General features: G+C 52.8%; 1 protein-coding gene across 4 annotated transcripts in view; it reads left to right on the forward strand.

Annotated features, from left to right (window-relative positions):
* The window catches only part of Shank1 (SH3 and multiple ankyrin repeat domains 1), a 48,292-nt gene that overhangs the window by 10,896 nt on the left and 11,145 nt on the right, over positions 1–26,251 (forward strand). For 2 of the 4 annotated variants that reach the window (XM_021167767.2, XM_029479970.1), the window contains 14 exons: positions 4,843–4,920; positions 5,156–5,222; positions 5,473–5,803; positions 6,553–6,746; positions 12,420–12,533; positions 12,671–12,746; positions 13,162–13,188; positions 21,272–21,354; positions 21,594–21,718; positions 22,214–22,349; positions 22,827–22,907; positions 23,433–23,456; positions 23,641–23,709; positions 24,034–24,152. In XM_021167767.2, coding sequence (XP_021023426.1) covers positions 4,843–4,920; positions 5,156–5,222; positions 5,473–5,803; positions 6,553–6,746; positions 12,420–12,533; positions 12,671–12,746; positions 13,162–13,188; positions 21,272–21,354; positions 21,594–21,718; positions 22,214–22,349; positions 22,827–22,907; positions 23,433–23,456; positions 23,641–23,709; positions 24,034–24,152 — 1,524 coding nt within the window. The remainder of the gene's footprint in view (positions 1–4,842; positions 4,921–5,155; positions 5,223–5,472; positions 5,804–6,552; positions 6,747–12,419; positions 12,534–12,670; positions 12,747–13,161; positions 13,189–21,271; positions 21,355–21,593; positions 21,719–22,213; positions 22,350–22,826; positions 22,908–23,432; positions 23,457–23,640; positions 23,710–24,033; positions 24,153–26,251) is intronic. The other 2 variants (XM_029479971.1, XM_029479972.1) reach the window with 2 other exon arrangements.

The raw sequence follows: 26,251 nt of genomic DNA on the forward strand, positions 1-26,251 counted from the left end.
GAGGCCAGCCTGGTCTACAAAGTGAGTTCCAGGACAGCCAGTGCTACACAGAGAAACCCTGTCTCGAAAAACCAAAAAAAAAAAAAAAAAAAAAAGAGGCCAGGCAAGTTCAGTCTGCAGAGGACAGAGCTGTGAACACAGTAAAGCCTGGAGATGAGAGTGTTGTATATTTAGCAATTTAATGTGGTATGGAGGGTCCCTCTCCAGGAATTCTGGGGAAAGATGATCTGTAAAAAGGAGACAAAGCTCTCACCAAATGGGTCTGCTGCCAGCAAGAGCTGAGACCCCTTTGTCACCCAAGTACCAAGAGACACCAGGTTAGCCAAACCTCTTGAGCTACAGCCCACACACACAGCAAGATTCTTGCCCTTGAAGAGCTGCTTGGGGGACTTCAGGGTAGGGAGGGCAGCACCTGCTGGGATGCTGCTGATCTGCTCCCCCCCCTTCCTCCAGGAAGTCTTCCAAAACAGCCCTAGCCCCTTCTGCCTCCTGAGAACTCCCAGTGCTGGGGATATGGCGGGTATCCAAGTGCCGCCTTGTGGCAGCGAGCAGGATGCTCAACGCCAAGGGAGGACTGGCGTTCCTCAAACCCAGAAACACAGTGCTGGCATTTCCTTCCCGCTTGCTGCTGCTGTCTCTACTGCTCCTCTGTGCCAGGACCTCTGACTCTGAGGCAGGTGCTTGACACAGAGAGAAAAAGCCCCAGCTCCACACACTCAGGAAGAGCCAGAACAAGTGCCTTCCACTATCTGAGGCTTTGTCCTCCCTGAAATGGGAACCGTGTCAGCTGATTGAAAGGGATGAGTGGTCGCGTACATTAAGTATTCATCCCTAGAAGACAGCCGTGATAATAATTGTTATTATTAGTATCATCATCAGTGTCAATTGCCAGGATGCGGTCAGAAGGCTGGCATCCATCTGAGCAGGGAAAATCGAGTGCAGAGAATTATACAGCAGCCACTAGTCCCCAGAGAGGGCCAGATGAGCATGCTGCTTTGCCTTCTTCAGTTTCCCCCACCAACCCCCACCATCTGTGAAATGGGTCAGTCGTGAATATCCTTCATACAAAAGGTCAAACAGGTGAACATTCTTCTTGCTATCAGATGCAGTAGATGATTAGCAAATATGAGCTCATCATCCACGTCTCTCCCTGCCTCTGCTCATCCTGGCCATCCAGCTGCCCGTGGGCACATCAATAAGCCCATTCACCACCTATCCTCTACCCATTTGTCCACACACCCACTCACCCACCCAGCCGCCCATCCATTCAACCATCCACCTACTCACCATCTATCCGTCCTTCATTCACCTAATCACCCATTCATCCGTTACCAATGCATCTATCTATTCAGCCACACACCCACTCACCCATCTATATATGCTTCCACCCATCTGTCTGTCCACCTCTCCACCACCAGTCAATCGACCCATCCATTCATCTACACATTGACTTACCCATCCATTAATACACCCATCCACCTGTCCATCCATCTGTTTACATACCAGTCCACCTAGCCATCTATCCATTCATCTTTCTGCCCATCCATCCATTATCCACCCATCCATCCTCCTGGCAAAGGTCAGATTTTCTAGGCTATGGGCCTCTCAATGGTGGGAACAGGATCTGGTAGATTCTGGTTCTATCCCAACCTCCCAGAACATGGCAATTATTTTACATCCATGCATCCATCCCTGAACCCATCCCTCCATCTATTTATATACTGTCTGTCCATTCATCCACCTATCTGACCCAGGTCTGACCTTCACCCTTTGCTGTCTGTTCCTTTAACCCTGCAATATGTACATGTAGCCCCTGCTGGTGGTCCGGTCCTAGACTGTGTTTCTCTCTCAAGGGTGGGGAGAGAATCTCATAGACTGCTCTGTCCCAAGCCGTCAACAAAGGGTAATGCTCACTGCATTGTGTGCAGTGAGCAGATGAATGAATGCATGACAGATTGAATGAGTGATGGGACTGTGGCTGGATCTCCAGCAGAACTCTGCACAGCTCTGGGCTCAGAACGCTTGACAGGTGGCTGCTGTTTTTGACAGCTTGAATGACTCAACAAATGAATGAATAATTGAGTGGCTGGAGCAAATGAAGTTTGATTGGCAGCTCCACATCTTCCATCTTCATCTCTTCCAAGTGCATTTCTTGAGCACCTACTGTGTGCTTGAGCTACTCACTAGGACTTGGACATTTAAACTTGGTCAGGCACAGGAGGGACTAGGAAGCTTGAGCATCACACTATGGCCCCGTCGCCCCTTGAGGTGGACTGTGGGGAGTGTGAAAGCATGAAAAAACACACATCTGTGGTAGCATGGGAATATGCGGCTATACATGCATGAGGTTGTACATGCTACACACAACACAGTCAGAGCACAAACTGCACTTGCTTTGTTATCCAGCAAGTGATGTCAGCAGTCAGACCCAGACAAACACTAGGATCTGGAGACCAGAGTCACACCCTGCTTGCTCCAGTGACTGGCTGCAAGGGTTTAGGCACAAATGTTACCTGCTCTGATCCCATCCTGTAGAATAGGCCCGAATTGAGTGCAGAGTATACACTTAACAGGGTTCCTATGAAGAAGGTGTAATAAAGAGGCACTTCAAAATTCACGTTCAAGGGAGCCAGAGTGGAGTGGAACTGCAGACCGGTGTAGGTTTGTTCAGGCCAAGACAAAGACCAGATGATATTCTTCCACTGAGTAAATGTTCCTGGACAATCCCTGTAGGCTGGACACTGCTGAATGAGGTGTCATGCACCCATGCCTCGGTGCGACCTACCATGGAAGAGAGCCGGTAACATAGAATATGGGATCTCTGGCATACAGTGCTCTGAAGGAAATGGGTTAATATTGGCTTAGAGAACACTTATCTATGCAAGAGTGTCAGAGAGAGAGAGAGAGAGAGAGAGAGAGAGAGAGAGAGAGAGAGAGAGAGAGAGAGAGAGAGAGAGGAGAGAGAGGAGAGAGAGAATGTGAATGACTCCTGTCAGCATTCAGACTGAACAAGCAGATCTCCACGCATGTGAAGCCAGCATGGATTGCACAGCTAGTCCAGGCTATCCCAAGACCCTGTCTCAGGCAAAGAACAGAAGATGGATCAGTGAGGGAAAAGCTCTCTGAAAAGATGATGCCTTAGTAAAAACCCAAATGAAGCGAGAGTGTGTTGTGTAGAAATCGATGGATGGCGAATTCCAAGAAGCTCTTTAGATCAGTAGGTACAAAGACCCTTGAGCAGAGGTTTTCCCATTATGGGAAGAAGTAGCCAGCATGGTTGGAGCAAGGGAATGTGGTAGGTATTGAGGTAGAGGTGGGCTAGCCAACTGGGTTGTTTGGGTGAGGCCTCGGGTCATTTCAGAGACCTAGCTCAGCTCAGAGTGATGGAGAGCGCTACCTACGTGACAGATAGGAATGTGTATGTCCTCCATTATCTCCCACCTGGCCCCTACCCTTGGTGCTGTGTATACTATGCCTTCTAAGTCTGGCAGAGAGTGCAATCAAGACAGACCTAGGGCCCTGGGGATGATGGCTCGGAGCTTAAAAACACTTGCATGCAAGCATGAGGACCTAAGTTCAAATCTCAAGAACACACGAAAAAAAACCAAAACAACTGATGTAATATGAATATGTGATCCCACCTCTCCTATAAGGAGATGGAAAGTAGAGACAAAGAACCTCCCCTCCCAAACAAACCTCATGGGCCAACTATGATGACATGGGCCCCATCAGACAAGAGTCTCAAACATTGTCTCCTGACCTCCACGTAGGCAGCATCCCTCACAGAAACACATTCACACATCATACGCATATCGTTCCCACACACAGACACACATGCACAGACACAGACCAGGAATGGAATCTAAGGTCAACCCTTCACCAGCCGCGTGACCTTGAACGACGCCGAGAGCTTCGTTTCCCCATCTGTGAGATCACCACGGTGATTTCTGCCAGGCAGGTGACTCGGTGAGCTCCTTTCTGAAGCTTGGTGACTGGCACACAAGCAAGAAGCCCTTCAAAGAGCTCAGAGGTGCTTCTGTCTACACAGGATACTTAGCCACGTCTAAGCCCAGCCCCATTAGCAGGAGAAAACTTGTGGAATCTGGTGGTAGAAAAGAAAGATACTCAGTCCCTCACAGGGTGGAGAGAACAGTATCTGCAACCACAGCTCAGACCTCTCCTGCCCTAAAATGTCCCTTAGAAAAACGTTAGCTGCCTCTCTCCAACGCAGCAGACACAGTAAGGGAAAGGAAACAGGCAACTTTGTGTCTGCAGCAGTCTTTATTTAACCTGAAGTTTCTATAAGTATTATCACTTCAATAGGAAACCAACATAAAATTACTCGGGGTATATTTTTTGCATCCTAAGTCCTTGAAACCCCATATTTATTTACACACTGTATTGTGTGACATGCATGCTACAGAACCTGCATGTGTTAGGCCACCACCCTACACCGAGCCATTTCCCTCACCGGGGGACTCTAGGCAGAGGCTCTGCAACTGGTCTACATCGCAAGCTCACTTTTTATCCTGAGACAGCACTCTGCTAAGTTGCCCATGCTGGCCTTGACCTTGTAATCTCCTGCCTCAGCTTCTGAAATAAACTAGGGTGACAGACGTGAGCCACCAGGCCTAGCTCCCCAGTGTGTTTTACGCACATAGTCCATCTCTCCTCCGACTGGCAGCATTTAAAGAGTGACCTGCCTTGTCGAGGGGCTGCTGTCCCAGACAGTGCTGGTTTAGGTCAGAGTATTTCTGAAGTCCCCAGCAACACAGCTCTGTTACTCACGCTAACTTACTATTCATTTTCCTCTCCTCCTGGACCACTGGCTGTCATGCTCAGGAGACCTGTGCCAGGATCCTCCTTTATCGTGGAGCAAACAAGGATGTGAAAAATAACAATGGACAGACACCCTTCCAGGTCTGGGGTTCTGGGTTAATCATCAGTGCAGGGACTGGGAGAGGGACACAGAGGACCAGGAGCCAAAAGCACTACCTGTGAGGGATGCTGCATGGTCTGGGAGAAGGGAGAGGGTCGGTGGGGTCAGTGGTGTGGATGGAGGGTTGATTGAGTGGAAGGCCGGGATAGAGGGGTTCAAGATGCCACCTGTCCGTGCTCTCTCCTGAGCATCCACCTCCTGGGACCCCTCCTGCAGGTGGCTGTGATTGCTGGGAATTTTGAGCTGGGGGAACTGATTCGTAACCATCGGGAACAGGATGTGGGTGAGTGAAAAGAAGTTAGGGTAAAGGAGAAACTGAGGGTTCATATTAGGGAGTACAGAGTTGGTGGCCTGATTGAAGGGTGTCAGGATGGCACACAGATGTTGGGGGGGGATAACTCAGCGGGTCGCCACCCTCACTGTCTCATCTCTACCTTTCTCTCTCTCCCTCCACCGCTTGCCCTTACGGTCCCCACCTGCCTCTGTTTCCCCATCCTACCTGCCTGCCCCTGACCACCACTGTTCGCTCTCAGTACCTTTCCAGGAGTCCCCCAAGTATGCAGCCCGGCGTCGGGGACCCCCAGGCGCAGGGCTGACTGTACCCCCAGCGCTGCTGCGAGCTAACAGCGACACGAGCATGGCGCTGCCTGATTGGATGGTGTTTTCGGCCCCAGGGGCCTCATCCTCTGGGACCCCTGGCCCTACCTCAGGATCCCAGGGCCAGTCACAGCCCTCGGCCCCCAGCACCAAGCTCAGTAGTGGGACCCTCAGAAGTGCCAGCAGCCCCCGAGGAGCCCGGGCACGCTCCCCATCCCGGGGGAGACATCCTGAAGACGCCAAGAGACAACCTCGAGGCCGGCCCAGGTAGGCAGGACTAAGCCCCGCCCCCCAAACTAGCCATTCTAGCACCCACACAGCCAGCCCAACTGCCCACCTTCTGTCCCAGGAGTGGTGGGTTCCATACCTACCTGCAGCTCTAATTGTCTCATGAGTAAAATAAGGGCGTTAGGGTAGGTACCTCACTCCTGGCATAGTAAGACAGAACCCTAGAAGAAAAAGGCCACAACCTATGACGACAGACAGATGGCAGGGTGAAGGGAGAGGAAAGAGAGCAGAAATAGGGGTTCAGGGTGGGCATGGACTTTGGAAGCAATGTACAAGGCTGTGTATGAGTCCAGGGAGGGAGCTCTGGGAACTGAGAGGACAGGAGAAGAGGCCATTTCTGCAGATGTCAGGAAGAGAAGGAGGCCCACCAGGTGTATCTCAGGTCCCAAGGAAGTGGAGAAGGCTGGGAACAGTTGGCTGTGGCCTTGGACCTGCCCCAGGAGGAAGCTAGGAGTCACTGAAGGCTCATGAGCTGCGTGATGTGCCAGAGCAGCTTCAGGAAGCTGAATCAGACTGTACTTGCAGACCGTGGGAGGGGTGGAGCTGGGAGCCTTAAAATGGGAGTGGGGGGTGCATCTGGTCTCCCAAGGACACCAGAGCTTGGAAAAGCACTCAATCCCTGTCCCCACCCTGACGCTCTGCCTTCCTTCCATCCAAGGACCCCTGTCCCTCCAGAAGTGCCTTGTCCCTCCACTCTCCCCTGCCTCTCACAACTTCTGTGTATGCAGCTCCAGCGGGACACCCCGAGATGGGCCGGCTGGGGGAACTGGGGGCTCAGGGGGCCCTGGGGGCTCCCTGGGCAGCAGAGGCAGACGTAGGAAGCTCTATTCAGCGGTACCCGGTCGCTCCTTCATGGCGGTGAAGTCCTACCAGGCGCAAGGCGAGGGGGAGATCTCTCTGAGTAAAGGCGAAAAGATCAAAGGTGACAGGGTGGGGCTGGGTGGTGGCAGGGTGAGGGGAAGCTCAAAGACCGCCTGTGCCCTCTGCACTCTGGGGACTTTAAAGAGCCCTGAGAGGCCCCTTTTGGCTTGGAGGAGAAAGAGGCACTATATGGGACAGTGTGAAGAAGAGAGGAGCTGAGCGTGGACTGTCCCATGTGTGAATGAATGTTTGAATGCATGTGGGCACATGTGTGTGCTGGTGTTTGTGCATGTGTGTAGTGTGTATGGGGAGGCCAGAGGTTGACATCAGGTGTCTTCCTCAGTCAGCCTCCACATTTTCTTTTTTCTGAGAGAGAGGGTCTCTCACTGAACCCTCACTAACTCAACCAGGCTGGCTACCTAGCAAGCTCCAAGAACCCACCTTTCTCTGCTTCCCCGCTGGGGGTTACAGCTGAATCTGGCCTTTCGAATGGGTTCTGGGGATCCAAGTTCAAGTCCTTACGCTTGTGCACTAGGTCCTTCGTCTCTTGGTCATTTTCTTGGCTCCCGGAGCTTTTCTTTTTGAGGCAGGGTCTTATGTTGCCCAAGCTCTTCTCAAACTCACTGAATAACACAAGTTCACCTTGAGCTTCTGATTGTCCTGCCTCCACCTCCTGACTGCTGGAATTACAAGTGACCATGCCTGGCCTTCTCTCTGGAGGACAGTGACCATAGCACATAGACTGCAGCCTTCAAAGCATGGGCAGTGTGTGTTCCTGGATAAATGGGTACCTTGGAGATAGAGAGTCATGTGAAAGGCAATGTAATTCAGAGCAAACAGGGTAATTTTCTGCCAGATTCTAGCCTGCCCAGGAGCTCTGCAGTGTGGTAGCTGAGCAGCAGGGCTGTTTGCGTTCAAAGCTTGGCCCCACCACCTCTTAGAGGAAAGAGTTCTAGCAACCAGCTTCTCTGAACCTCAGTTTCACTGTCTTTAAAATAAGACTTTAGGGGGAATCATGACCATCACTAAGTCTCTTAGGCCTAGGCTTTGGATGGTGCATGAGAGCCAGCCTTCCTCCTCATAAGCTCTCAGAGACAGACTAAAGATGGCTGGACAAGCAAGGCCAGTCCTTCCACAGGGCATAGATATGAGGAAGGCCTTCAAGGGTGTTTAGAGGTCCTCATCCAGCAAGATGGATCTTTTGGGGGCTCAGTTGCCTATCTTCCCATAGAAGACAAGGATAGGAAGGTCAATGGTGTGTGTCTATCTATTATCTATTGTGTCTATATTGTCTGTCATGTATGTATGTCTCATGTATCTAGCTTACAGTCTATCTATTAGATTTATCAATATTATGTACATATCAACCCATCATATATCTATCTCCTTATTTGTATATCTAGCAATCTATGTAGATGTCAGTCTTGAGGTAGGGTCAAACGCTGTGTCCAGCATAGCCTTGAACTCACTCTATAGCCAAGGCTTGCCCTAACTATCAACAGTCTTCTTGCCTAGCCCCCTGAGTGCCGGGATGGTAAAGATGGACTAGCTAGCATGTTTTGGTTTTCGAACGTTCTGTACCATTTATGTAGCAAACTCGTCCATGGTCTCTTTGTATCCTCAGCTACTAGGGTGCTTCAGGTTTTAGGGATATCTGGATGTCTTATCCATTCAGTTCACATAAGGTCATCTGGCCTCTCTCAAAGCACCATTTTCTGTCAAGTCCTTCATTAAAAATGGTGGGAGTTTGTTTGTTTTTTGTTTGTGTATGTGTGCACATATGTGTGTGAATGTGTGTGTGAATATGTATGCTGAACGTGTGTGTGTGCATGTGTGTGTGTGTGTGTGAATATGTATGGTGAATGTGGAGGCCACTGTCTGCCTATTTCTTTGAGGCAGAGTCTAGGCTGAAAGCCCCAGCAATCCTGTCTCCACCCATCTTATCTTAGAACTGGGATTATAGGCATGCATGGGACACACAGCTTGTTACATGCATGCTGGGTCCTGAACTCTGGTCCTAATGATTGTGCACAAATGTTCTTAACTACTAAGACACCTCTCCAGCCCTTCTTCCCTTTCTGAGAGCTTGTCTGGAGGCTCTAGCAGGGGACTTCAAATATTCACATGCTCTTGATTGAAGAATGGCTCTCCTCTGTGAGGAAAGGCCATTCTCCGAGTGCACACTTCAAGAGGGATGCACATGGAGCAGTAAGGGAGGAAAGAGACACCTGCCTAGCCAGCCAAGCCAGCTGGTTCATCCAAATGAACCCTGGAAGTCAGTGGGATGAGAGATGTCACAGCGGGGCTGCCTTCACATCCACTTCCACTACTTTTTAAATAATAGTTTCAGTTTATATGTGTACATGCTTTGTCTACACGAACGTATGTGTACTATGTGCATGCCCAATGCTATGGAAGTCAAAAGAGGGCATCAGATCCCCTGGAATTGAAGTTACTGATGGTTGTGAGCCACCATGTGGATGATGAGAATAGAACCTGGGTCCTTTGCAAGAGCAATCTCCGAGCCATCTCTCCAAGCCCTACCTCCCTATTTGTTTGAGACAAGGTATCTCACTATGTAGCTAGCTGGGGACTCACTGTGTAGAGCAGGTTGTTTTTAGACTTGTAATAGTCCTACTGTATCAGCCTCTGGAATGCCAGGGTTAAAGACATATGCCCCCCATGCCCAGCCTCTTCTGTCCCCTTGATCACTGTAGGTGTTCCTCTAAGAGCAGCTAATCTAGAAGCTCTTCTAGGGCAGGAACTTCATGGGTTGTGTCCAACCATGTCTGTCCCGGTACTTGACACTTGATCAGCACTCAGTATGTGTTTTGTGAGCAAATGATTGATCTCAAGCAGTCAGGCATGGCAGAACCAACTGAGAGCCCAGATCCCTGGATGCCCTATTGTCTACCCTCATCAATGACCTGGAGCTTTCGCTCATGTCATTGCCCTGTATCTTCAGGAGCAGGGGCAGGTGTGTAGGAAGAAGTGTCAAGGAGCCACATGGCAATTTCTGGGTCATCTGAGCTATGGTGGAGACTTTTCAGTGTGGTCCTCATCGTGTGTGTGTGTGTGTGTGTGTGTGTGTGTGTGTGTGTGTGTGTGAACTATATATACAGTTGTGTGCTTATGCATGTAGAAACTAGAAGTCAACCTTCAGTGATGTTCCTTAGGGCCAATCCTCCTTGCTTTATTGAGACAGGGTCTCTCACCACCCTGAAACTTGTCGAGTAAGCTAGGCTGTCTGACCTGCAAGCCCTAGCAATCTACTTGTCTCTACCTCCCCAGTAGTCAGATTGCAATGTGTACCACTATGTCCTGTTTTCATGGTTCTAGGGATTGAAGTCAGATTCTCAGGCTTGTGAGGCAGGTACTTCATCTACTAAACTACATTCCCAGTCCTTCAGCCTCTTCTTCCTCCTTCTTCTTCCTCCTTCTTCTTCCTTCTTCCTTCTTCTTCCTTCTTTCTTCTTCTTCTCTTTTCAGTAGTTAAAATTGAGGAGGCAAGCACTCCACTATTAAGCCAAGCGTTCCAACCCCTCACTGGGGGTTCTAGGCAGGGGCTCTACCACTGAGCCACATTCCTAGCCTTCACTTTTTCATTCTGAGACAGCATCTCAATAAGTCACAAAGATTGGCTTTGAACTCACTCTGCAATACAGGCATCTCTTAAATTTTCAATCCTCCTGCCACAGCCTCTTGAGAAGCCTGTGCTACCAGCCCCAGCTTGCCTCCAGCTTTTTTACCCAGAAAGAGTTGGAGAAAATACTGGAGATACAGAAAAGACAGTGTGTCTGTTGCTATTAGCACCATTCTCTGAATGGGAATTCAGGCACACACTAGTTACTCAAAGCTTGATTCCTAAAACTACACAGGCTTGGGTTCAAATCCTGCCCTGCCAGTGATTACTAGCCTTGTGATCTGGGGCAGATGGCAAGCGGCATTAGCTCTCTGTGCTTCGGTGTCCTTGTTACTAAGTATCCCTTCCCAGAGTTCTGGCCTGGAGTGAGCTCTCAGTGTCCTTGCCATCTATCTTTGCTTCAACACCAGATACGGAACAGAATGGTGATGGGTGGCAAGACAGGTCCACTGAAGGGCTGAAGTTGTCACTGCTTAGAGCAGTGGGAGGGGGAATGCCAAGAGAGCATCCTATGGCAAGAGGGGCAGAGTGGGGGAAGAGCTGGGCAGAGACTTCAGGGAGCAGCAGGGCTAAGAGTGGGCACAACTGTCTGCAGAACAGCCAGCAGAGCCATGGGGCTTTGGGAGCTTAAGAAAACACTCCACTAGGTTGTGGGTGGTGACCAAAAGCGACAGGACCAAGGGAGGACCATGCCACAGAACCTGGTCTACTCCCCAAATCTACCTGATATGCACCTCTTATGTTAAGGAAGTTCACATGCAAGAATGTCCCAACTTAGCTCCCCATCATGGAAGTTCACATGCAAGAATGTCCCAGCTTAGCTCCCCATCATGGTCTCCCCCATTTCTCAGACCTTAGGGGTTTTTTTGGTTTTGGTTTTGGTTTTGGTTTTGGTTTTAGTTTTGTTTGTTTGTTTGTTTGTTTTTGGTTTTTTTGCTTTGAGGCAGGGTCTCTTGTAGCCCAGACTGGCTTTAAACTCTCAAGTACTGAGAATGGCGGTCAAGTCCTTATCCCTCTGTCTCCAAGCCTGGGGGTATAGATTCGTACCACCACAGCAGTTTGTTTTGTTTGGAGTTTTGAGTGTGATATATGCACACTTTTGTACAGGTGCATATATTCAGAGGGCAGAGGAGGGCTCTGGGTGTCCTGCTGTATCAATCTCTGACTTATCTCCCTTAAGACAGGGTCTCTCACGGGGCTTGGAGCTGGGCTAGTGGTCAGCAGACCCCAGGGATCTTTCTGTTTCCTAACAACAGTGTTAAAGTTGTGTGTGGCCACACTCAGTTTCTGTTTGACCTTAGCTGCTGGCATCCAAACTCTGGTGCTTAGGGTTGTACAGTAAGCATTCTTGCCCACTGAGTCATCTCACCACTTCCTACCCCTAAGTTTTTGTTTTGATTTTTGATAGGGTCTTGTGATATAGCCCAGACTAGCCTGGAAATCACATACACAAATCCTGCACCAGATTTTTCTTTTTAAGGTTTTTTTTTTTTTTAATGTTGTGTGTGTGAACCTTTTGCCTGTTTGTGTGTCTCTGCACCACTGTAAGCTCCTGGAGCTGTAGTCACAGACAGTTGTGAGCCACCATGTGGTTGTTGGGAATCAAATCCAGACTCTCTGGAAGAGCAACCCGTGCTCTTGGCTGCTAAGCCATCTCTTCAGCCCTCATTCTTCTTGAAGGATATCTTTGGGTCTTGGGACAGCAGGACAGTACACACCAAGTGTGTTGGAAGCAAAAGAGAAGCCCAGAAACCTCAAGAAGGGCCTGGGGTTCAGTTGTTAGAGGGCTCAGCTAGCACACACAAAGCCCTGGGTTCCATCCCCAGCACCACATAAACTGCGTATGGGGTGCATGATGTCACTCCAGCATTGAGGAGGTGAAAGAAGGTGGATCCAAAGTTCAAGGTTGTGATCAGCTGTAAGTGAGTTTGAGGCTGACCTGGAGTACGTGAGAACTTGTCTCAAAAATGTAGTGGGGCAGGGAGGAGGAAGAAAAAGGAGAGGAGGAGGTGGGGGAAAGAGAGGAAAAATAAAAAGAAAATTTAAAAAGGACAGCTTAAAACATTTCCCTGTTCCCACTGTCCCATCCAGTGCTCAGCATCGGGGAAGGAGGCTTCTGGGAAGGCCAGGTCAAAGGTCGAGTTGGCTGGTTCCCTTCTGACTGCCTAGAAGAGGTGGCAAACCGTTCCCAGGAGGGAAGACAAGGTAACAAGGAACCTTCTCCCTCACACCCTACAGTCTTCCTATCCCTCCTGCCCCGCCTGATAGGAGTGGGGTGCAGAAGTCTGGGAGAAGGCTTTGCTGTTTACAAAGTAAAGGACCAATGCTTTATGTCCCTGCAGAAAGCCGAAGTGACAAGGCAAAGAGACTCTTCAGGCATTACACAGTGGGCTCCTATGACAGCTTCGATGCCCCAAGGTAAATGTCCTCACACCCTTAGGTGCCCCGCCTCTCCTAGCTCCCTGCACACTGCACACTTTAAGCCTGCTTCTTTTCTTGGTCAAATTGGAAGCCAGGAGAAGGCAGAATTCTGTTAACGTAACAGCCCCATCTCAAATCTGCCTCTGGCAGCCACTGAGACCATCTACTGTGGGCTGGGTGTGTCTGGGGCCCTGGGTTCTTGTGTGGGGGCTGGTTAGACGCCCTGGTCTCCTTCCTGTTTCCCTGTCTGTGTGCAGTCTCATACTGTCGGACACATGTACATCCTGTATGTCACACCAGTGGGGGGGTGGGGGAGGCAGGTGGAATCAACATGCCCCCATGGGTGGGGACAGAGAGAGGGGCACACTGACACCTGTCCCCTCCTTGGCTGCTGGCTGACTTGCTTCTGAAGTCTGATCGATGGGATTGACTCAGGGAGGTGAGAGGGGCGGGGCAGGGTGGGGATTGGGCCAGGAGGGGATGCTTGTATATGGGGGGATGAGAATGTGTTTGTGTGCATGACCGGAGTTGAGGGGTCCCAGCGTGTGGGCGTGTCTATACCAATGTGCATGGCGCATCCGCGTGCATGCATGGGTAGAAGGCCCTTAGTCGGATCACTGTAAATAACCCTAACGAAGGCTGTGTGCTGCAGCCCTCGGTGCATATGGGTACATTTGTGTCGGTGTTGACTGCGTGGCTGGCTTTGCAACATGTGCGCTTCTCTGACTGTGGGCAAGCACTGCCAGAGATGTCCATGTGTCTGCTCACACGTGAACAGGTGACAGATCTCTCTACACACCCCGTGTCACTGTGTGTTCTTTGGTGGCCCCAGTGTGCGTATGTCTTCTCTTCTATGATTGGTCTGAAATTCAGAACCTGGAATGCTGAGGGAGGGAAGGGCAGAGGAGGGGCCTCAGGGCTGTGCTCTGGAGAAGGAATGTCATCATCCAAGATCTAACCGATGACACCCTCCTCTGCCACCCCATCCCACCCCAATCCAGGGAAGGATCTTCCTGTTCACAGTATCCCTCCATTAAATGTATCCAAACCTGTGTCTGTGTTCTGGCCAGTGGGGGGAAGGTCTGGGTTGGGGGAGGAGAAAGGAAGGGGTGGTTGACAGGGTGGGGCTTGGGTGCCAGTCACCCTGTGCCCCAGGGTCTGAGGCGAATCGTCTTGTGCCTGTTCATGGGGTATGTCTCTGGCTCTGGGTCCTGGGTGAGTATGGAGGCTCCCTCTACCCCAAGTCAGCCTCTGTCTGGGGATTCTGACCTGGGCCTGCCTGGTCTTGCAGAGGTGTCATTCTCTCCAAAGACTAAGTGGAGAGGGGTCTCTTCAACCCCAGACTCCATCCTCTTGTCCTAATAACGATCCTGTCTTGAAGCCTTGCAATTTTTGTCCTTTTCCCTCCTCTCCCGGGGCTGAGGTCCATCCAAGCCCCCTTCAGTTATATCTTCTTGCCTCTGCTCTACCTGACCCAGTCTGCAGTTTCCTGGTTTGCCTGTTTACCCCTTGCATCTTACTGTTGGTCCCTAGCATCTCAACTGGAGCTGAGCCATGTTTGCTAGTGTACCTACCCCATGGCGTGTGCCACCATGTGCCACCACACTCCTCCTGCCTGGGGGTGCGGTGGGGGTCCATGGCTCTCTAATGAGTTGTGGTATATGTGTCCTTTCACTACTCTCTGGGTTCTGTGTTTTGGGTTCCAGTTGAATGTCTTGGCTCCCCTCAACCCACCCCTGCACCCTGCCTTTCCCTACTATTTTGGGGATGAGCTGTGTGTCTGTCTGCGCTGAGGGTGAGCTGTTTGCCCTCTCTTGGGGAGGGGTCTATCTCTCTCACCCATGGGTGTCCCTTGTCCTGAAAGTGTGGTTCTGTCTGTCTGCGCGTCCCCGCACGCGATGGCGTGCCATCTTATGTGATGTGTGGCGCTGCGTCCTTCTCCCCGCGCTCCCGCTCTCTGGCTCGCTCTCTCTGCACCTGCGCGGAGAGGACTCTGGAAAGGGGGGGAGTATAGATGGGGGGGGGACAGACCGGAAGTGACTCCCTCCCCCTCCCCAAGCCCTGCCCCTCCCCCTCCTCCCGCCAAAGGGGCCCCCGCGTTACCCTCCCCCGCCCGTCCCCCCTCCGTCCGGCTGCCCGGCGCAGGACGCCAAGGGGTTAAAGCGGGGCCGCTGCCGCCTCTGGAGCTGTCCGCGGTGCTGGAGCCTCAGCCATGCGCTGTCCCCCGCGCGCCCCCCGCGGCATGTGAGCCCCCCGGGGCTGCCCGCCCTCCCGAGGGGGGGTGCGCGCCCCCTCCCCCGGCCCCTCCCCCCTCCCGGCGCGGGTCAGCATGAGGCGGGGCCTGGGGGCCCGGACACGGGGGTTCAGCCGAGCGGGGACGCGGCGGCGGCGGCGACGGCGGCCGCGGTGGTGGCGGGGGCGGCCCGGATCGGGACCCGGGCCGGGGCCGGGGCCGCGGTGGCGATGGCTTTATCTGCGGTCGGGGGTGGCCCCGGCGGGGGCGCCCTGCCCCAGCCGCCCCCTGCGCTATCCTCCAGCTGGCCCGCGCTGGGGCCCCGGAGGCGCAGCGTCTGGTACATTTACAGGTAACCGCGCACCGCCCGCTCGTCCCCCGCACGACCCTCCGTGCGTTTAGAGCTCCCCAGACCTGTCCCGTGTCCTCTTCGTAGCCTCCCTTCCCTAGGCCTGAGCCCTTCCAGACCCTCTCTCAGCAGCTCAGCAACCCGGCTCTCTTCCATCTCCCTCCTTCCTGTGCTTCAGGCGCTGCTCCAGGGCCTCCTCTGCTATTCACCAAGACTTTTGCCTCCCTTCGAACCCCCACGAAAGGACCCCACTACAGCTATACTCTGCAACCCACTCTTGCCCTTTCTGGCACCCCTAACTCCCCTACTCTAAGGAGTACTTCCCCAGGGCCCCCAAACAGATACCCCAGGCCCCCTATCCCTCTAATCCTCCGCATCCCCGCCCCTCTTCCTGGAGTCAGCAAGTCCCCCCATTCATACCCCTGTCTCCCATTCACAGTCTGTCCCCCCACACACACACCTCCATCACACAGGCATCCCGCCCCCGGCCTTCCCTCCCCTTCTCTTTTTCCGCTGCGTGTCACTGTGCGGCTGTGCGTGTGTCAATGATGTGTGTGCGTATGACCGCCTGCGTGTGTGAGAGACAGACAGAGATGGGGAGGCTGTGGGCTCCCAGCCCACCCCCCACCTATGTCCATCTGTGTGTCCCTGCGTGGGGGTGTCTGTCTCTGTGTGACTTGGAGCCATAGCGAGGCTGTCTGGGGACTGTGCGTGTATGTGCGCCTGTGTGTGTCTGTGTGCGTGCGCGCACACGTGTGATAGAGTGCATCTGTCCCAGAGACTGCGGCTGTGTTTCCCAACACCCAGCCTCCTAGGCCTGGCCTGCCCCCTCTTCCCCCTCCCCCCTCCCCAGTTTGCTCTGTGTTTCTGTCCCCCTGTGCCCTGCTCCGTGCCCTCCCCAGGAGTCTGTGCATGGGGAGGATCGACCCTGGACCCCGAGGTTCTGCCCTCTGCGGGGATGGGGGCACGTGGGCTGAACCTCGGCAAGCTTCTGCATGGGGCTCTGGCACCTGCCTGTGTGCTGTTCTCAGCATGGGGACAGGGGCTGGCTTTCTTGCATGCGGGGGCCCTGTGCAGGCCGTGGAGAGGGCCGCCGAGATGGGAACACAGGGAGGGAACGAGGACTGGAGAATGCAGTGTGGATGGCAGCCGGCTCCAGGCTGTGGCATCCTGAGTGGGCAAGAGGGACCTGGGGTGGGGGTGGGGAGCGGTCGCGCCGCAGTCTCCATGAGGGAAACAGCAAGCCCTGGAGACCTTCTCTGGGACACGGCGGGATGGCCTGGGGAAGGACATGGTGCCAGCTCCTCATGGGCAGGTAGTCCGCACCGCGAACCTTGGTGTTGTGAGTGGACTCAGAGGGAGCGGGGGTGGTGGTGCAAAGGGGGTTGCTGGATAGAGGGGAAATGGGACGTGTGGGTGCTGGAGAGGGGTTGGGTAATGGCGTTTGCGGGTTCTGGGTGCCAAGAAAGGTGCTGGGGTGAGAATGGAAGGCAGGCGGTAGGAAGAGGATTGGGGGGCGGGGACCCAGCCGGCACCACCGCCTGGTGTATGGGAGGAATGTGAGCGGAAGAGGCTGCTAGGAAAGCCAGTATGGACCGCAGGGCAGGGCAAGCTTCGCATCCCCAAAGGAGAAAGAGCTTTCCATAGTGGGCAGGCAGTGTGAAAGGAACGTGGGTGTTATTGGGGGACACCATGAGCTTCTCTGTACAGGAGAGAAGAGAATGTGGAAGGCTGAGGGTCAGGAATTTCGGAGAGGAGGCAGGCAGGGGTGAGGAGGTGGCAGACATACGAAGAGGTCACTTAGAAGAAGGGACGACTGGGTGCAGGGGTGGTCTCCTGGTATAGCATACATTATGGGCACCCTCAGACTGGCCGACTGATGGCATAGTTTTGGGAGCCATGGGAATACAGGATGGTGTGCAGCAAGATGTAAATCAGAAGGATGGAGTCAATGGCAGGAAGCTGAGAGAGAGACAGGAGAGCAAGTAGGACATTTGGGGATGAGGGTACCACATCTGGCAGGGACATACACAGTGCAAACTGTGGAAATAGACACTGCTGCAGCATGCTGGGCTCCATATGAGAGGGTCCTGTGGTTATGGGGGCAGGTGGTGCTGCTGGAGTCTGTGGCTTGGTGGGGGGCAGCTTGTGGTCTTGACAATTCTAGGTGGTGTGAGATCTTGAGCAGGTCCTTGTTCTGTGCCTCATTTAACCTAGCATTAAAGATGGGGACCCTCACAGTCCCATCCAGGAGTGTTGTAATGACTTAAATATTAAATGACCCAGAGCGTGGTTAGCGTTGCCTGGATCGTGATGGGCTCCTTGTGTGACTGACAGAAGTCAGGATAAACCCCAGAGGCTGGAGGGACAGTTGGGGGTTGTCTTAGAGTTTCGATGGCTGCAACAAAATACCATGACCAAGAAGCAAGTTGGGGAGGAAAGGGTTTATTCGACTTACACTTCCACAGTACTGTTCATCACTGTGGGAAGTCAGGACAACAACTCAAGCAGAGGAGAATCCTGGAGGCAGGAGCTGATGCAGAGGCCATGGAGGGCTACTGCTGACTGACTTGTTTCATATACCTTATTCAGCCTGCTTTCTTATAGAATCCAGAACCTTCAGCTTGGGGATTCCCCCCCCCCACACACACACACCATGGCTGAACCCTCCCTCTATCAATAAGTACTTATGAAACAGTACTTCAGATAACTCTAGTTTGTCAAGTTGACAGAAGACTAGCCAGCACAGGGGTCTCCTGCTGAGCTTGGGGGTAAACCATGTGTTTGAGGTATTTAGGCAGTGTGACATGGAAGGAATTCTAGCCGCAGTTACCCAGATATTTTCTTGGGCATCAAAGAATGTTATTTGTCAGCTGAGCAGAACAGTGAACACCTTGAATTCCAGCATTCAGGAGGCAGAGGCAGACAGATGGGGAGGCAGAGGCAGACAGATAGATCTTTGTGAGTTCGAGGCCAACCTTGTCTATGTAGTGAGTTCCAGGACAGCCAGAGCTGTGCAGTAAGCCGTGTGTGGAAAACAATCACAAAACGATACTGTCTGTGTCTCTGGAGAGTTTCTTAACCTTTCTGTGCCTGACTTACTCTCCTGTAAAATGGAAGTAAGTGGTATTTATGTCTTCTTCCCGGACTGGCTCTGAGGAGGGGGCTAGCCCAGTGGGTCTGTTGTGAAGGGTTTCCTATGCTGCCAGGCCAGCAGCAAGCACTTGGCCTCAGCATATGGACAAGAGGCCTGCCTGTATCTGAAGACAAGGCACTTGGGGTACCTGAGGCTTGTATGTAGAGCTGGGGCTGAAAGAGATGGCAGAGTTTGATGTGGTGGCTCACAGCCATCACCCCAACACTAAGGAGGCTGAGTCAAGAGGATTGTAATGACTTATAGAGCAGCCTGGGCTGGAGACAGAGAGAAAGACAGAGAGAGACAGAGAGAGAAAGAGAGAGACAGAGACACAGAGACAGACAGAGACAGACAGACACAGAGAGATTTCAGAACATGGGGAAGGTGAGAGTGGCAGGGAGGTATGAATGACTGAAGGTGACTTTGCCTTGGTGGGGTGTAAAGGCGGAGCCTGAAGGGCACCATGACCTCCTGGGAAGGTTCTTGGGAATGTGGAGAAGCTGTCAGAGTTGTAAGGACATAAGAGGTTGTCATAGTGTGTCAGGATGAGGCTACCACAGAATAGACAGTCAGAGCCAAGCTTCCTTGACCTCCCAGACTGTCTCTTCACCTTCCACCTCATCCTTCCCTCCAGCCTGCTTAGACCCATTTCTCCCATCTACCCTTAACCTTCCTTTCTTCAGCCCATCAGCCTTCTCCCAATATCTGCTCCATGCCACTGCAAAGACTGCTGGGGGGCAATTGGGGAGGGCTGAGAGAGGAGGTAGAAACCTGTGGACAGGTTTATTGACCTCTGGGTAAGTGCAGAGGCTGGAACATTCCTCTGAGTGCATGCATGATGGGGTATTCATTAAATTCCACAAGGAGGGAGGCAGCACCTGGACTTGTGCAGAACACTCACTGCTATTCAGGTGCATGGGTTTTACCATGGAAGCTGTGGGGGGTCATGGGAGCTTACACAGACACTGATGGAGGGAGGTGGCACCACAATGCAGTAGGCACACAATTAGGTGTTATTCCCGTGTGCTGGGAGGTACTCAGAGGGCGTGTGATGGGAATACACTGATATCAAAGTGAGGGGGAGTCAGGATCGGGGCACACTGGGATGTGTGGAGGTGTCACTGAAATATACTGGAGTACTTGTGAAGGGCTGTTAGCTGAGTACGTGGGGGTGGGTAATTGGGGGAGCCTGCATGGATATTATTGGAGTAGCTTGGAGCCATACAATCTAACTGAGATTCAGTGGAGGAGAGGAGTGTCTGAGCATTGCTGCGATACAGAGAGTGCAGAGCACCGGCCCTGGGTTCTAGATGCTAACAGAGACTGCCGCTGCAGTGAAAGGAACTGGCTTGAGGTAGAGCAGTTTAGGTGACCCTGTCCATGTTGGGAGGAACATGGCTGTGGCTTTCTGAGGGGTAGAGCGATCTAGGATCGGAGGCTGTGTACAACCAGCCTGAGCAAGCATGGGAGTGAGGGCTATGACTGGGGTTTTATCCATTTCCTCTGTGTTTATGGTTTATGTCCTACTGCGATGTGCTGGTGAGGTACTGAGCTTTAGAGCTGACATCACATTCAGTGGGGACTGGTGCTTATTTTTTCCAGTGCTAGAGATGGAACCTAGGGCTTTAGTGATTGCTAGGCAGGGGCTCTACCATAGATCCAAACCCCAGCCCCTCACTGGGGGATTCTAAGCAGGGACTCTACCACTAAGCCACACCCCCAGCCTCTCACTGGGAGATTCTAGGCATGGGCTCTACCACTGGGCCACACCCCCAGCCCCTCACTGGGTCTCTAGATAAGAGCTTTACTGCTGAGCTACATCCCAAGCTCTCTTCTTACGCTATTTTAATACATTGCATCCCTAAGTTGCTCAGGCTGATCTTGAACTTTCGAACATACTTCCTCAGCACCCCCCTCCAGGAGCTGAGAAGACAGGCTTGCATCATCAGGACTGGTCATTGGTGTGTGACACCATGTGTGACTTATCACTTGAGTCTTATCAAGGGACAGCAGCAGTCGGCACGGTCCACCGGAACTTTCTATACGTGACAGGCCTGTTCTGTGTCAGCACCATAGTTAGGAACATTGTGTGGCCATGATAACCAAGCAACTGACACTTTAAATTTAATCCTGATTAATGTTGATAAAAATAGTCATGTGCAACTAGCAGTCATCATACTGGGCAGGGTAATGCAAACATTCTTTTGGTTGGCTCTGATCCTCTGGTCGTCTGGAGTGTTCCTGTAGTGAGGGAATGAGATGTGTTAGTACATTTGCTCTTTTGACCTAACACCTTGGCCTAGGGACACAGGGTGGGCTCTATGCTGTTAAACCCTGTGTGTGTGTGCCACACACAGGCACTGTAGTATGTACTGTTCCGACCTCCCCTACAGTCTCTTTAGGCAGGCCCCCATGACAGACTTGGAAACTGAAGCACAAAAAGGTTAAAGCCATAGGTTCAAGGTCACAGGCAGGAAGCTGCCAGCCAGGACCCAAGCAGGGCTGTGGTAATTCAGAGCCTCTTTCTGCCCACCCCAATGGGTGCCTGGTGCACCGTGGGCTCAGTAACAGCTATGCTGAATGGATGGGTGGATGGATTCACGGAAGGATGAATGAGGAAAGAGTGGGTGGAAACAAGAGCACCCCGGGCTTTGAGGGGGTGTCTTGAGCATAAGTACAGACTGGATGGGGCTAGGAACTGCAGTGAATGGTCTCTAAGCAGGGGCTGGGGTGCCCCGTGATGGGGTGGAGTACCAACCCTGTGCCTCATGAGCCCTTCTCCACCCCCACCCCCCTCCTGCCAGTGATTACATCATCAAGGAGAAGACAGTCTTACTGCAGAAGAAGGACAGTGAGGGGTTCGGGTTCGTGCTCCGGGGGGCCAAGGGTGAGTGCTGGCCAGGGAGGGGATGGGAGATCCTCTGACCCAAAAAGCAGGGCCTGGATAGGGAGGATGGAAAAAGAGAAGGGACCCCTCACATGCCCTTAAGCCCACCCATTGCCCCACCCTGGGGTGCTGGTCCCTCAGCTCCAGTGAGTCCTCTGTGACTTGGGTCTGAGCCCCATCCCCTGCTCGGCCTCTCCACCCCCTCCCCTCCGACCCCGCCGGCTCCTCCCCGTCTGCAGCGCAGACCCCCATCGAGGAATTCACCCCCACCCCGGCCTTCCCGGCGCTGCAGTACCTCGAGTCTGTGGACGAGGGTGGCGTGGCATGGCGGGCTGGACTACGAATGGGAGACTTCCTCATCGAGGTGAGCCCCGGCCACACTGTCCTCCTGGGGCCCCTGATGACGACCCCTAAGTCCAAAAGCTATGTGCCACTTCTGGTGGCCTGTCCACCCCATTCAGTCTGTGGGACCTCCCACACCTTTCCAGCAACTCTTCTTAGACCCTTGAAAGGTGCTCAGGCTGGGTGCGCAGGCTCACACCTGTCACCCCAGGACCACTGCTGCCACCACTAGTTCAAGACCAGCCAGGGCTACCTAGTGAGTATAGGCCAACCTGGGCTACAGAGTATAACTGTAGCTAAAGATGAACATTTTTAAAAAAGCATCACAGAATTGTCCCCCAACATATGCAATACAAGGACATGATGGGTGTGGGGGTGACCGGGTGTGCACAGGTTAGCCCAGTCAGTCCTGGGGATGTGGGGATTCCAGAGAGCCATGGAGGGAAGGGGGTGGGGTAGGAGGTGACAGTTGGGGACTCTAAATCTAAAAAGCTTCTATCCTTCCTCCATGACACAGGTGAACGGACAGAATGTAGTGAAGGTTGGCCACCGTCAGGTGGTCAACATGATCCGACAGGGAGGCAACACACTGATGGTCAAGGTGGTGATGGTGACCAGACACCCAGACATGGACGAGGCTGTCCACAAGAAAGGTATCTCTTCCCAGCTATGGCCTTAGCTCAGTCAGTAGAGCACTGGCCTAGCACACACAGAGCATGGGTTCCAGTCCCAGAACTGCAGAAAAGGGCATTTTGGTACACACCTGCAATCCTACCGTCTAGGTAGAGGCAGGAGAATCAGAAGTCCAAGGTCATCCTGAGCTACTTAGTAAGTTTGAGCTAGCCTGGGCTACAGGAGAGTTGGTCTTAAAATAAAGGAGTTTCTCCAGCTCTCTGCAGAGCCAGGCCTGGGTATCCCACTGCTTAGGGCTACCCTCCAAACTCCCACAAGGCCCTCCTTTCCCCTCAAAGCCTGCCTATTCAGAACCTTTCTGGGGAGAAACTGAGGCAGAGAGGGCTCAGCATGCTGGGGTGCTGTTCTCAGAGTTCTGGAAGCACAGTGAAAGGAGTGGGTGTGGAGGGGTCTCCTCCCTGCAACACTGACACCTCCCACCCACCCCGCCTTTCCAGCATCCCAGCAGGCTAAGCGGCTCCCGCCCCCAGCCATCTCCCTGCGTTCCAAGTCTATGACCTCAGAGCTGGAGGAAATGGGTGAGCCTGTGGGGCCGGCTGGCCGAGGGCCAGGGGCGGCCAGGGGCAACGGGCTGGACCACCCTTGACTTTGTCAGTGTTGTTAGTCACGAGGGGTCCTTGTCCTCCTCCTGTCCCGCCCCTCCCCCATGTCCTTGGGCCAGATTCCGTGGCCTGTCTGTGTGTCACTGGGAAGTTTTTGAGAGTCTCCTCTCTGCCCTCTTGTATCTCTGTTTCTCTGTCCTGGGTCTCTGGGGGTCTGTATGTGTCCTTCTACGGTGGGCCTCTCTCTCTCCTTTTGTCCCCTCCCTCTCCTTCTACTGACTCCTTCGACCCACAGAGAAAGGTTAGCTGCTCCTTGTAGGCAGATTCTCATGACCTGGGGCGGGTCTCATCCCCCCCCCCCCCGACCTGGGGCCACTTGGGCAGGTGACTGACTATTCCACACCCGGGGGTCTCTAGGGAGGTGGGAATTCCAAAGAGGGGTCCCTCACGTCCCCCTGATGTCCTAACTCTTGGCTCCTCTGCTGTCTACCCCTGGGCTAGTCTCCCCCTGGAAGAAGAAAATTGGTGAGTGGGTTCAGGTCTGGTGGGAGGGTCCCAGTCTCCCAACCCCAGCGGCGGATTTACCCTTCCCTCGACCCTGGCCCCTCACTGCCCCCACCTCGCGCTGGCCACACCTGCTGGTCCACACCTGCTGGCCATGCCCTCTGCAGAGGTACCCTTGAGCTTCATCCCTCCCATTTGCCCACAGAATACGAACAACAGCCTGCAGCAGTGCCCAGCATGGAGAAAAAGCGGACTGTGTATCAGATGGCACTCAGTAAGAAGCCGCAGCATGATGCCCTAGTCCCCCGCCTCTGGGGATGCTGCATGCATTCTGCCCTCCTCCTTCCCGTGTGCCCTTCAGTCACCCGTGAGCTCGGCACGCAGGGCTCTGGAACCCTGGGCACTACATACCGTCACGGTGCCACCTACTCTCCTGTGCTTTGTCATCCCTGGGCCGTGCCTGCTGGGCTGGTGTCTCCACACAGAGACAGAGATAGGACCATGTGAGCTCTGTATCTTACCCCAGGGCAACCAGGTCTCTAGTGAGGCAAGGCGACTTTCACTTTCACTGTCTCTGACCCTTCTCACTTCCCCACAGACAAACTGGATGAGATCTTGGCTGCAGCTCAGCAGACCATCAGTGCAAGTGAGAGTCCTGGGCCTGGCGGCCTCGCATCCCTGGGCAAGCACCGACCCAAAGGATTCTTTGCCACTGAGGTAGGTGTGTGGGAAGGAAACTAAGGAAAGACTCCCAAATGTCTTCTACATCTCTCCCCATTCTAAGGACTCTCTCTCTCTCCTCTCTCTCTCTCTCTCTCTCTCTCTCTCTCTCTCTCTCTCTCTCTCGCACATACACACACACATCTTCTCCCTCCATTCTGTTTATTTGTTTGTTTTATGACAGGGTTTCTCTGTGTAGCCCTGGCTGTCCTGGAACTCACTCTGTAGACCAGGCTGGCCTTGAACTCAGATCCTCCTGCCTCTGCCTCCCGAGTGCTGGGATTATTGGTGCGTGCCACCACCACCAGCTTTCCCTCTATTCTTGACGTCTCTGCTTCCCATGTTAAGTCTCATCCCCCTCTTCCCTTCCCACCTTAGGGATCTCGCATAAGACAAAAGGATGCTGCAGAGATGTGGCATGAAGGTCCACAACCCCTATCTTAGACCCTGGGGAGCTGAGCTAGGAGAGGGGCTGTGAGCTTGAGATCAGCCTGGGCTATGTAAGGAGACCTTGTCTCCACCCGAAATGTAATGTTGTCATAGTTACAGACCCCCATCACGGTCCTAGATGCTCAGCAAAGGCTAGATGCTGTGAACACATCAATGCTCGGTTCTGAGACTCAGCTCAGTGGTTGTGAGCATGCACTGCTTGTGCAGAAGATTGGATTTCATTTCCCAGAATCTGCACTGGGCTGCTGACAACGGCCTAGAACTCTAGCTATAGATTCTGTTTCCCTCTTCTGCCCGCTTAGGGCACAGCACAGTCCCATACACAGACACACACATAATTTTTCTTAAAATACAGTTGAAAATGATTTAAAAAGACACCTAAGGCCGACCTCTGACCTACACACACACACACACACACACACACACACACACACACACCACATACAGTGAACCATTTGGCCTGTGTGCCGTTTCCACCTGCCCTTTCCCACAGGCAAAGACCTGATCTGTATCAAGAATTCAACATCTTTCCAGAACTGTGTTCCACACAGATTAGCTCGTTCCTGTCTTTAGAACCTTCTTGTGAGGCACGCAGCAGGGGTTAGCTCATTTACAGGTATGGAAATGAAACTCAGGAAAGGTCCAAGCCCAGCCTGGGCCATGCCCTGCTGGCTCTGTCTGACCTATGAGTTTGATCCTTGGACACCAAAACATCCACATCAGAACTGTCTGTGCTCTTCTGTCTCCCAGCCCTCACCTCTGAAGGCGACCCACTGCCTGGCATCCCCCTTAGCCTCTGCCCTCTGACTGCCACACCTACAGCCTGGTGGCCAAGGGGAATTTACTCTAAGGGTCAAACCTTACTCAAGGGGAGCCCAGAATCTGCTTGACAGATTGGTTTGGGCTTTCTCAGAACTATCTGTGAGATAGTTAACTATGAGAACGAAGTTTCCCAGGACTTACTGCATCTCAGCCTTCTCTCATAGATCAAGTACAGAGCACTGCTTAGAAAGACAAGCTGTGATACGGACAAGAGCCAGCCACACTAAGACACCCAAAATATAAGGTCTCATACATTTTACCATCATGACATGCCTCCAGCTCCTTCCCTGGGGGATTCTAGGCAGGGGCTCTACTCCTGACCCTCACTGAGGAGATTCTAAGCAGTTCTCAACATGTGGGTCATAACCCTTCTCACAAGGGTCCCATATCAACTATACTGCATATCAAATATTTACATGACAATTCATGACGGTAGCAAAATCATAGCTATGAGGTAGCAACGAAAATAATTTTATAGGTGAGGGGAGGGGGTCACAACACATGAGGAATGGCATCAGGAAAACAGAACCACTGGCCTAGCCAGACACTGTATCGATCAGTCACACTTCCTTTCCTAGGGGATTCTAGGCATTGACTCTTTACTAAGCCACACACACACACACACACACAGAGACACACACACACACACACACAGAGAAAGAGAGAGAGAGAGAGAGAGACAGACAGACAGACACACACACACACACATAGAGACAGACAGACAGACACAGAGAGAGAGACAGATACACATACAGAGAGAAACAGACAGACAGACACACACAGAGAGAGAGAGAGAGAGAGAGAGAGAGAGAGGTCCTCACTGA

The sequence above is a fragment of the Mus caroli genome, chromosome 7 (assembly GCF_900094665.2).
Source record: "Mus caroli chromosome 7, CAROLI_EIJ_v1.1, whole genome shotgun sequence".
Classification (NCBI taxonomy): Eukaryota; Metazoa; Chordata; class Mammalia; order Rodentia; family Muridae; genus Mus; species Mus caroli.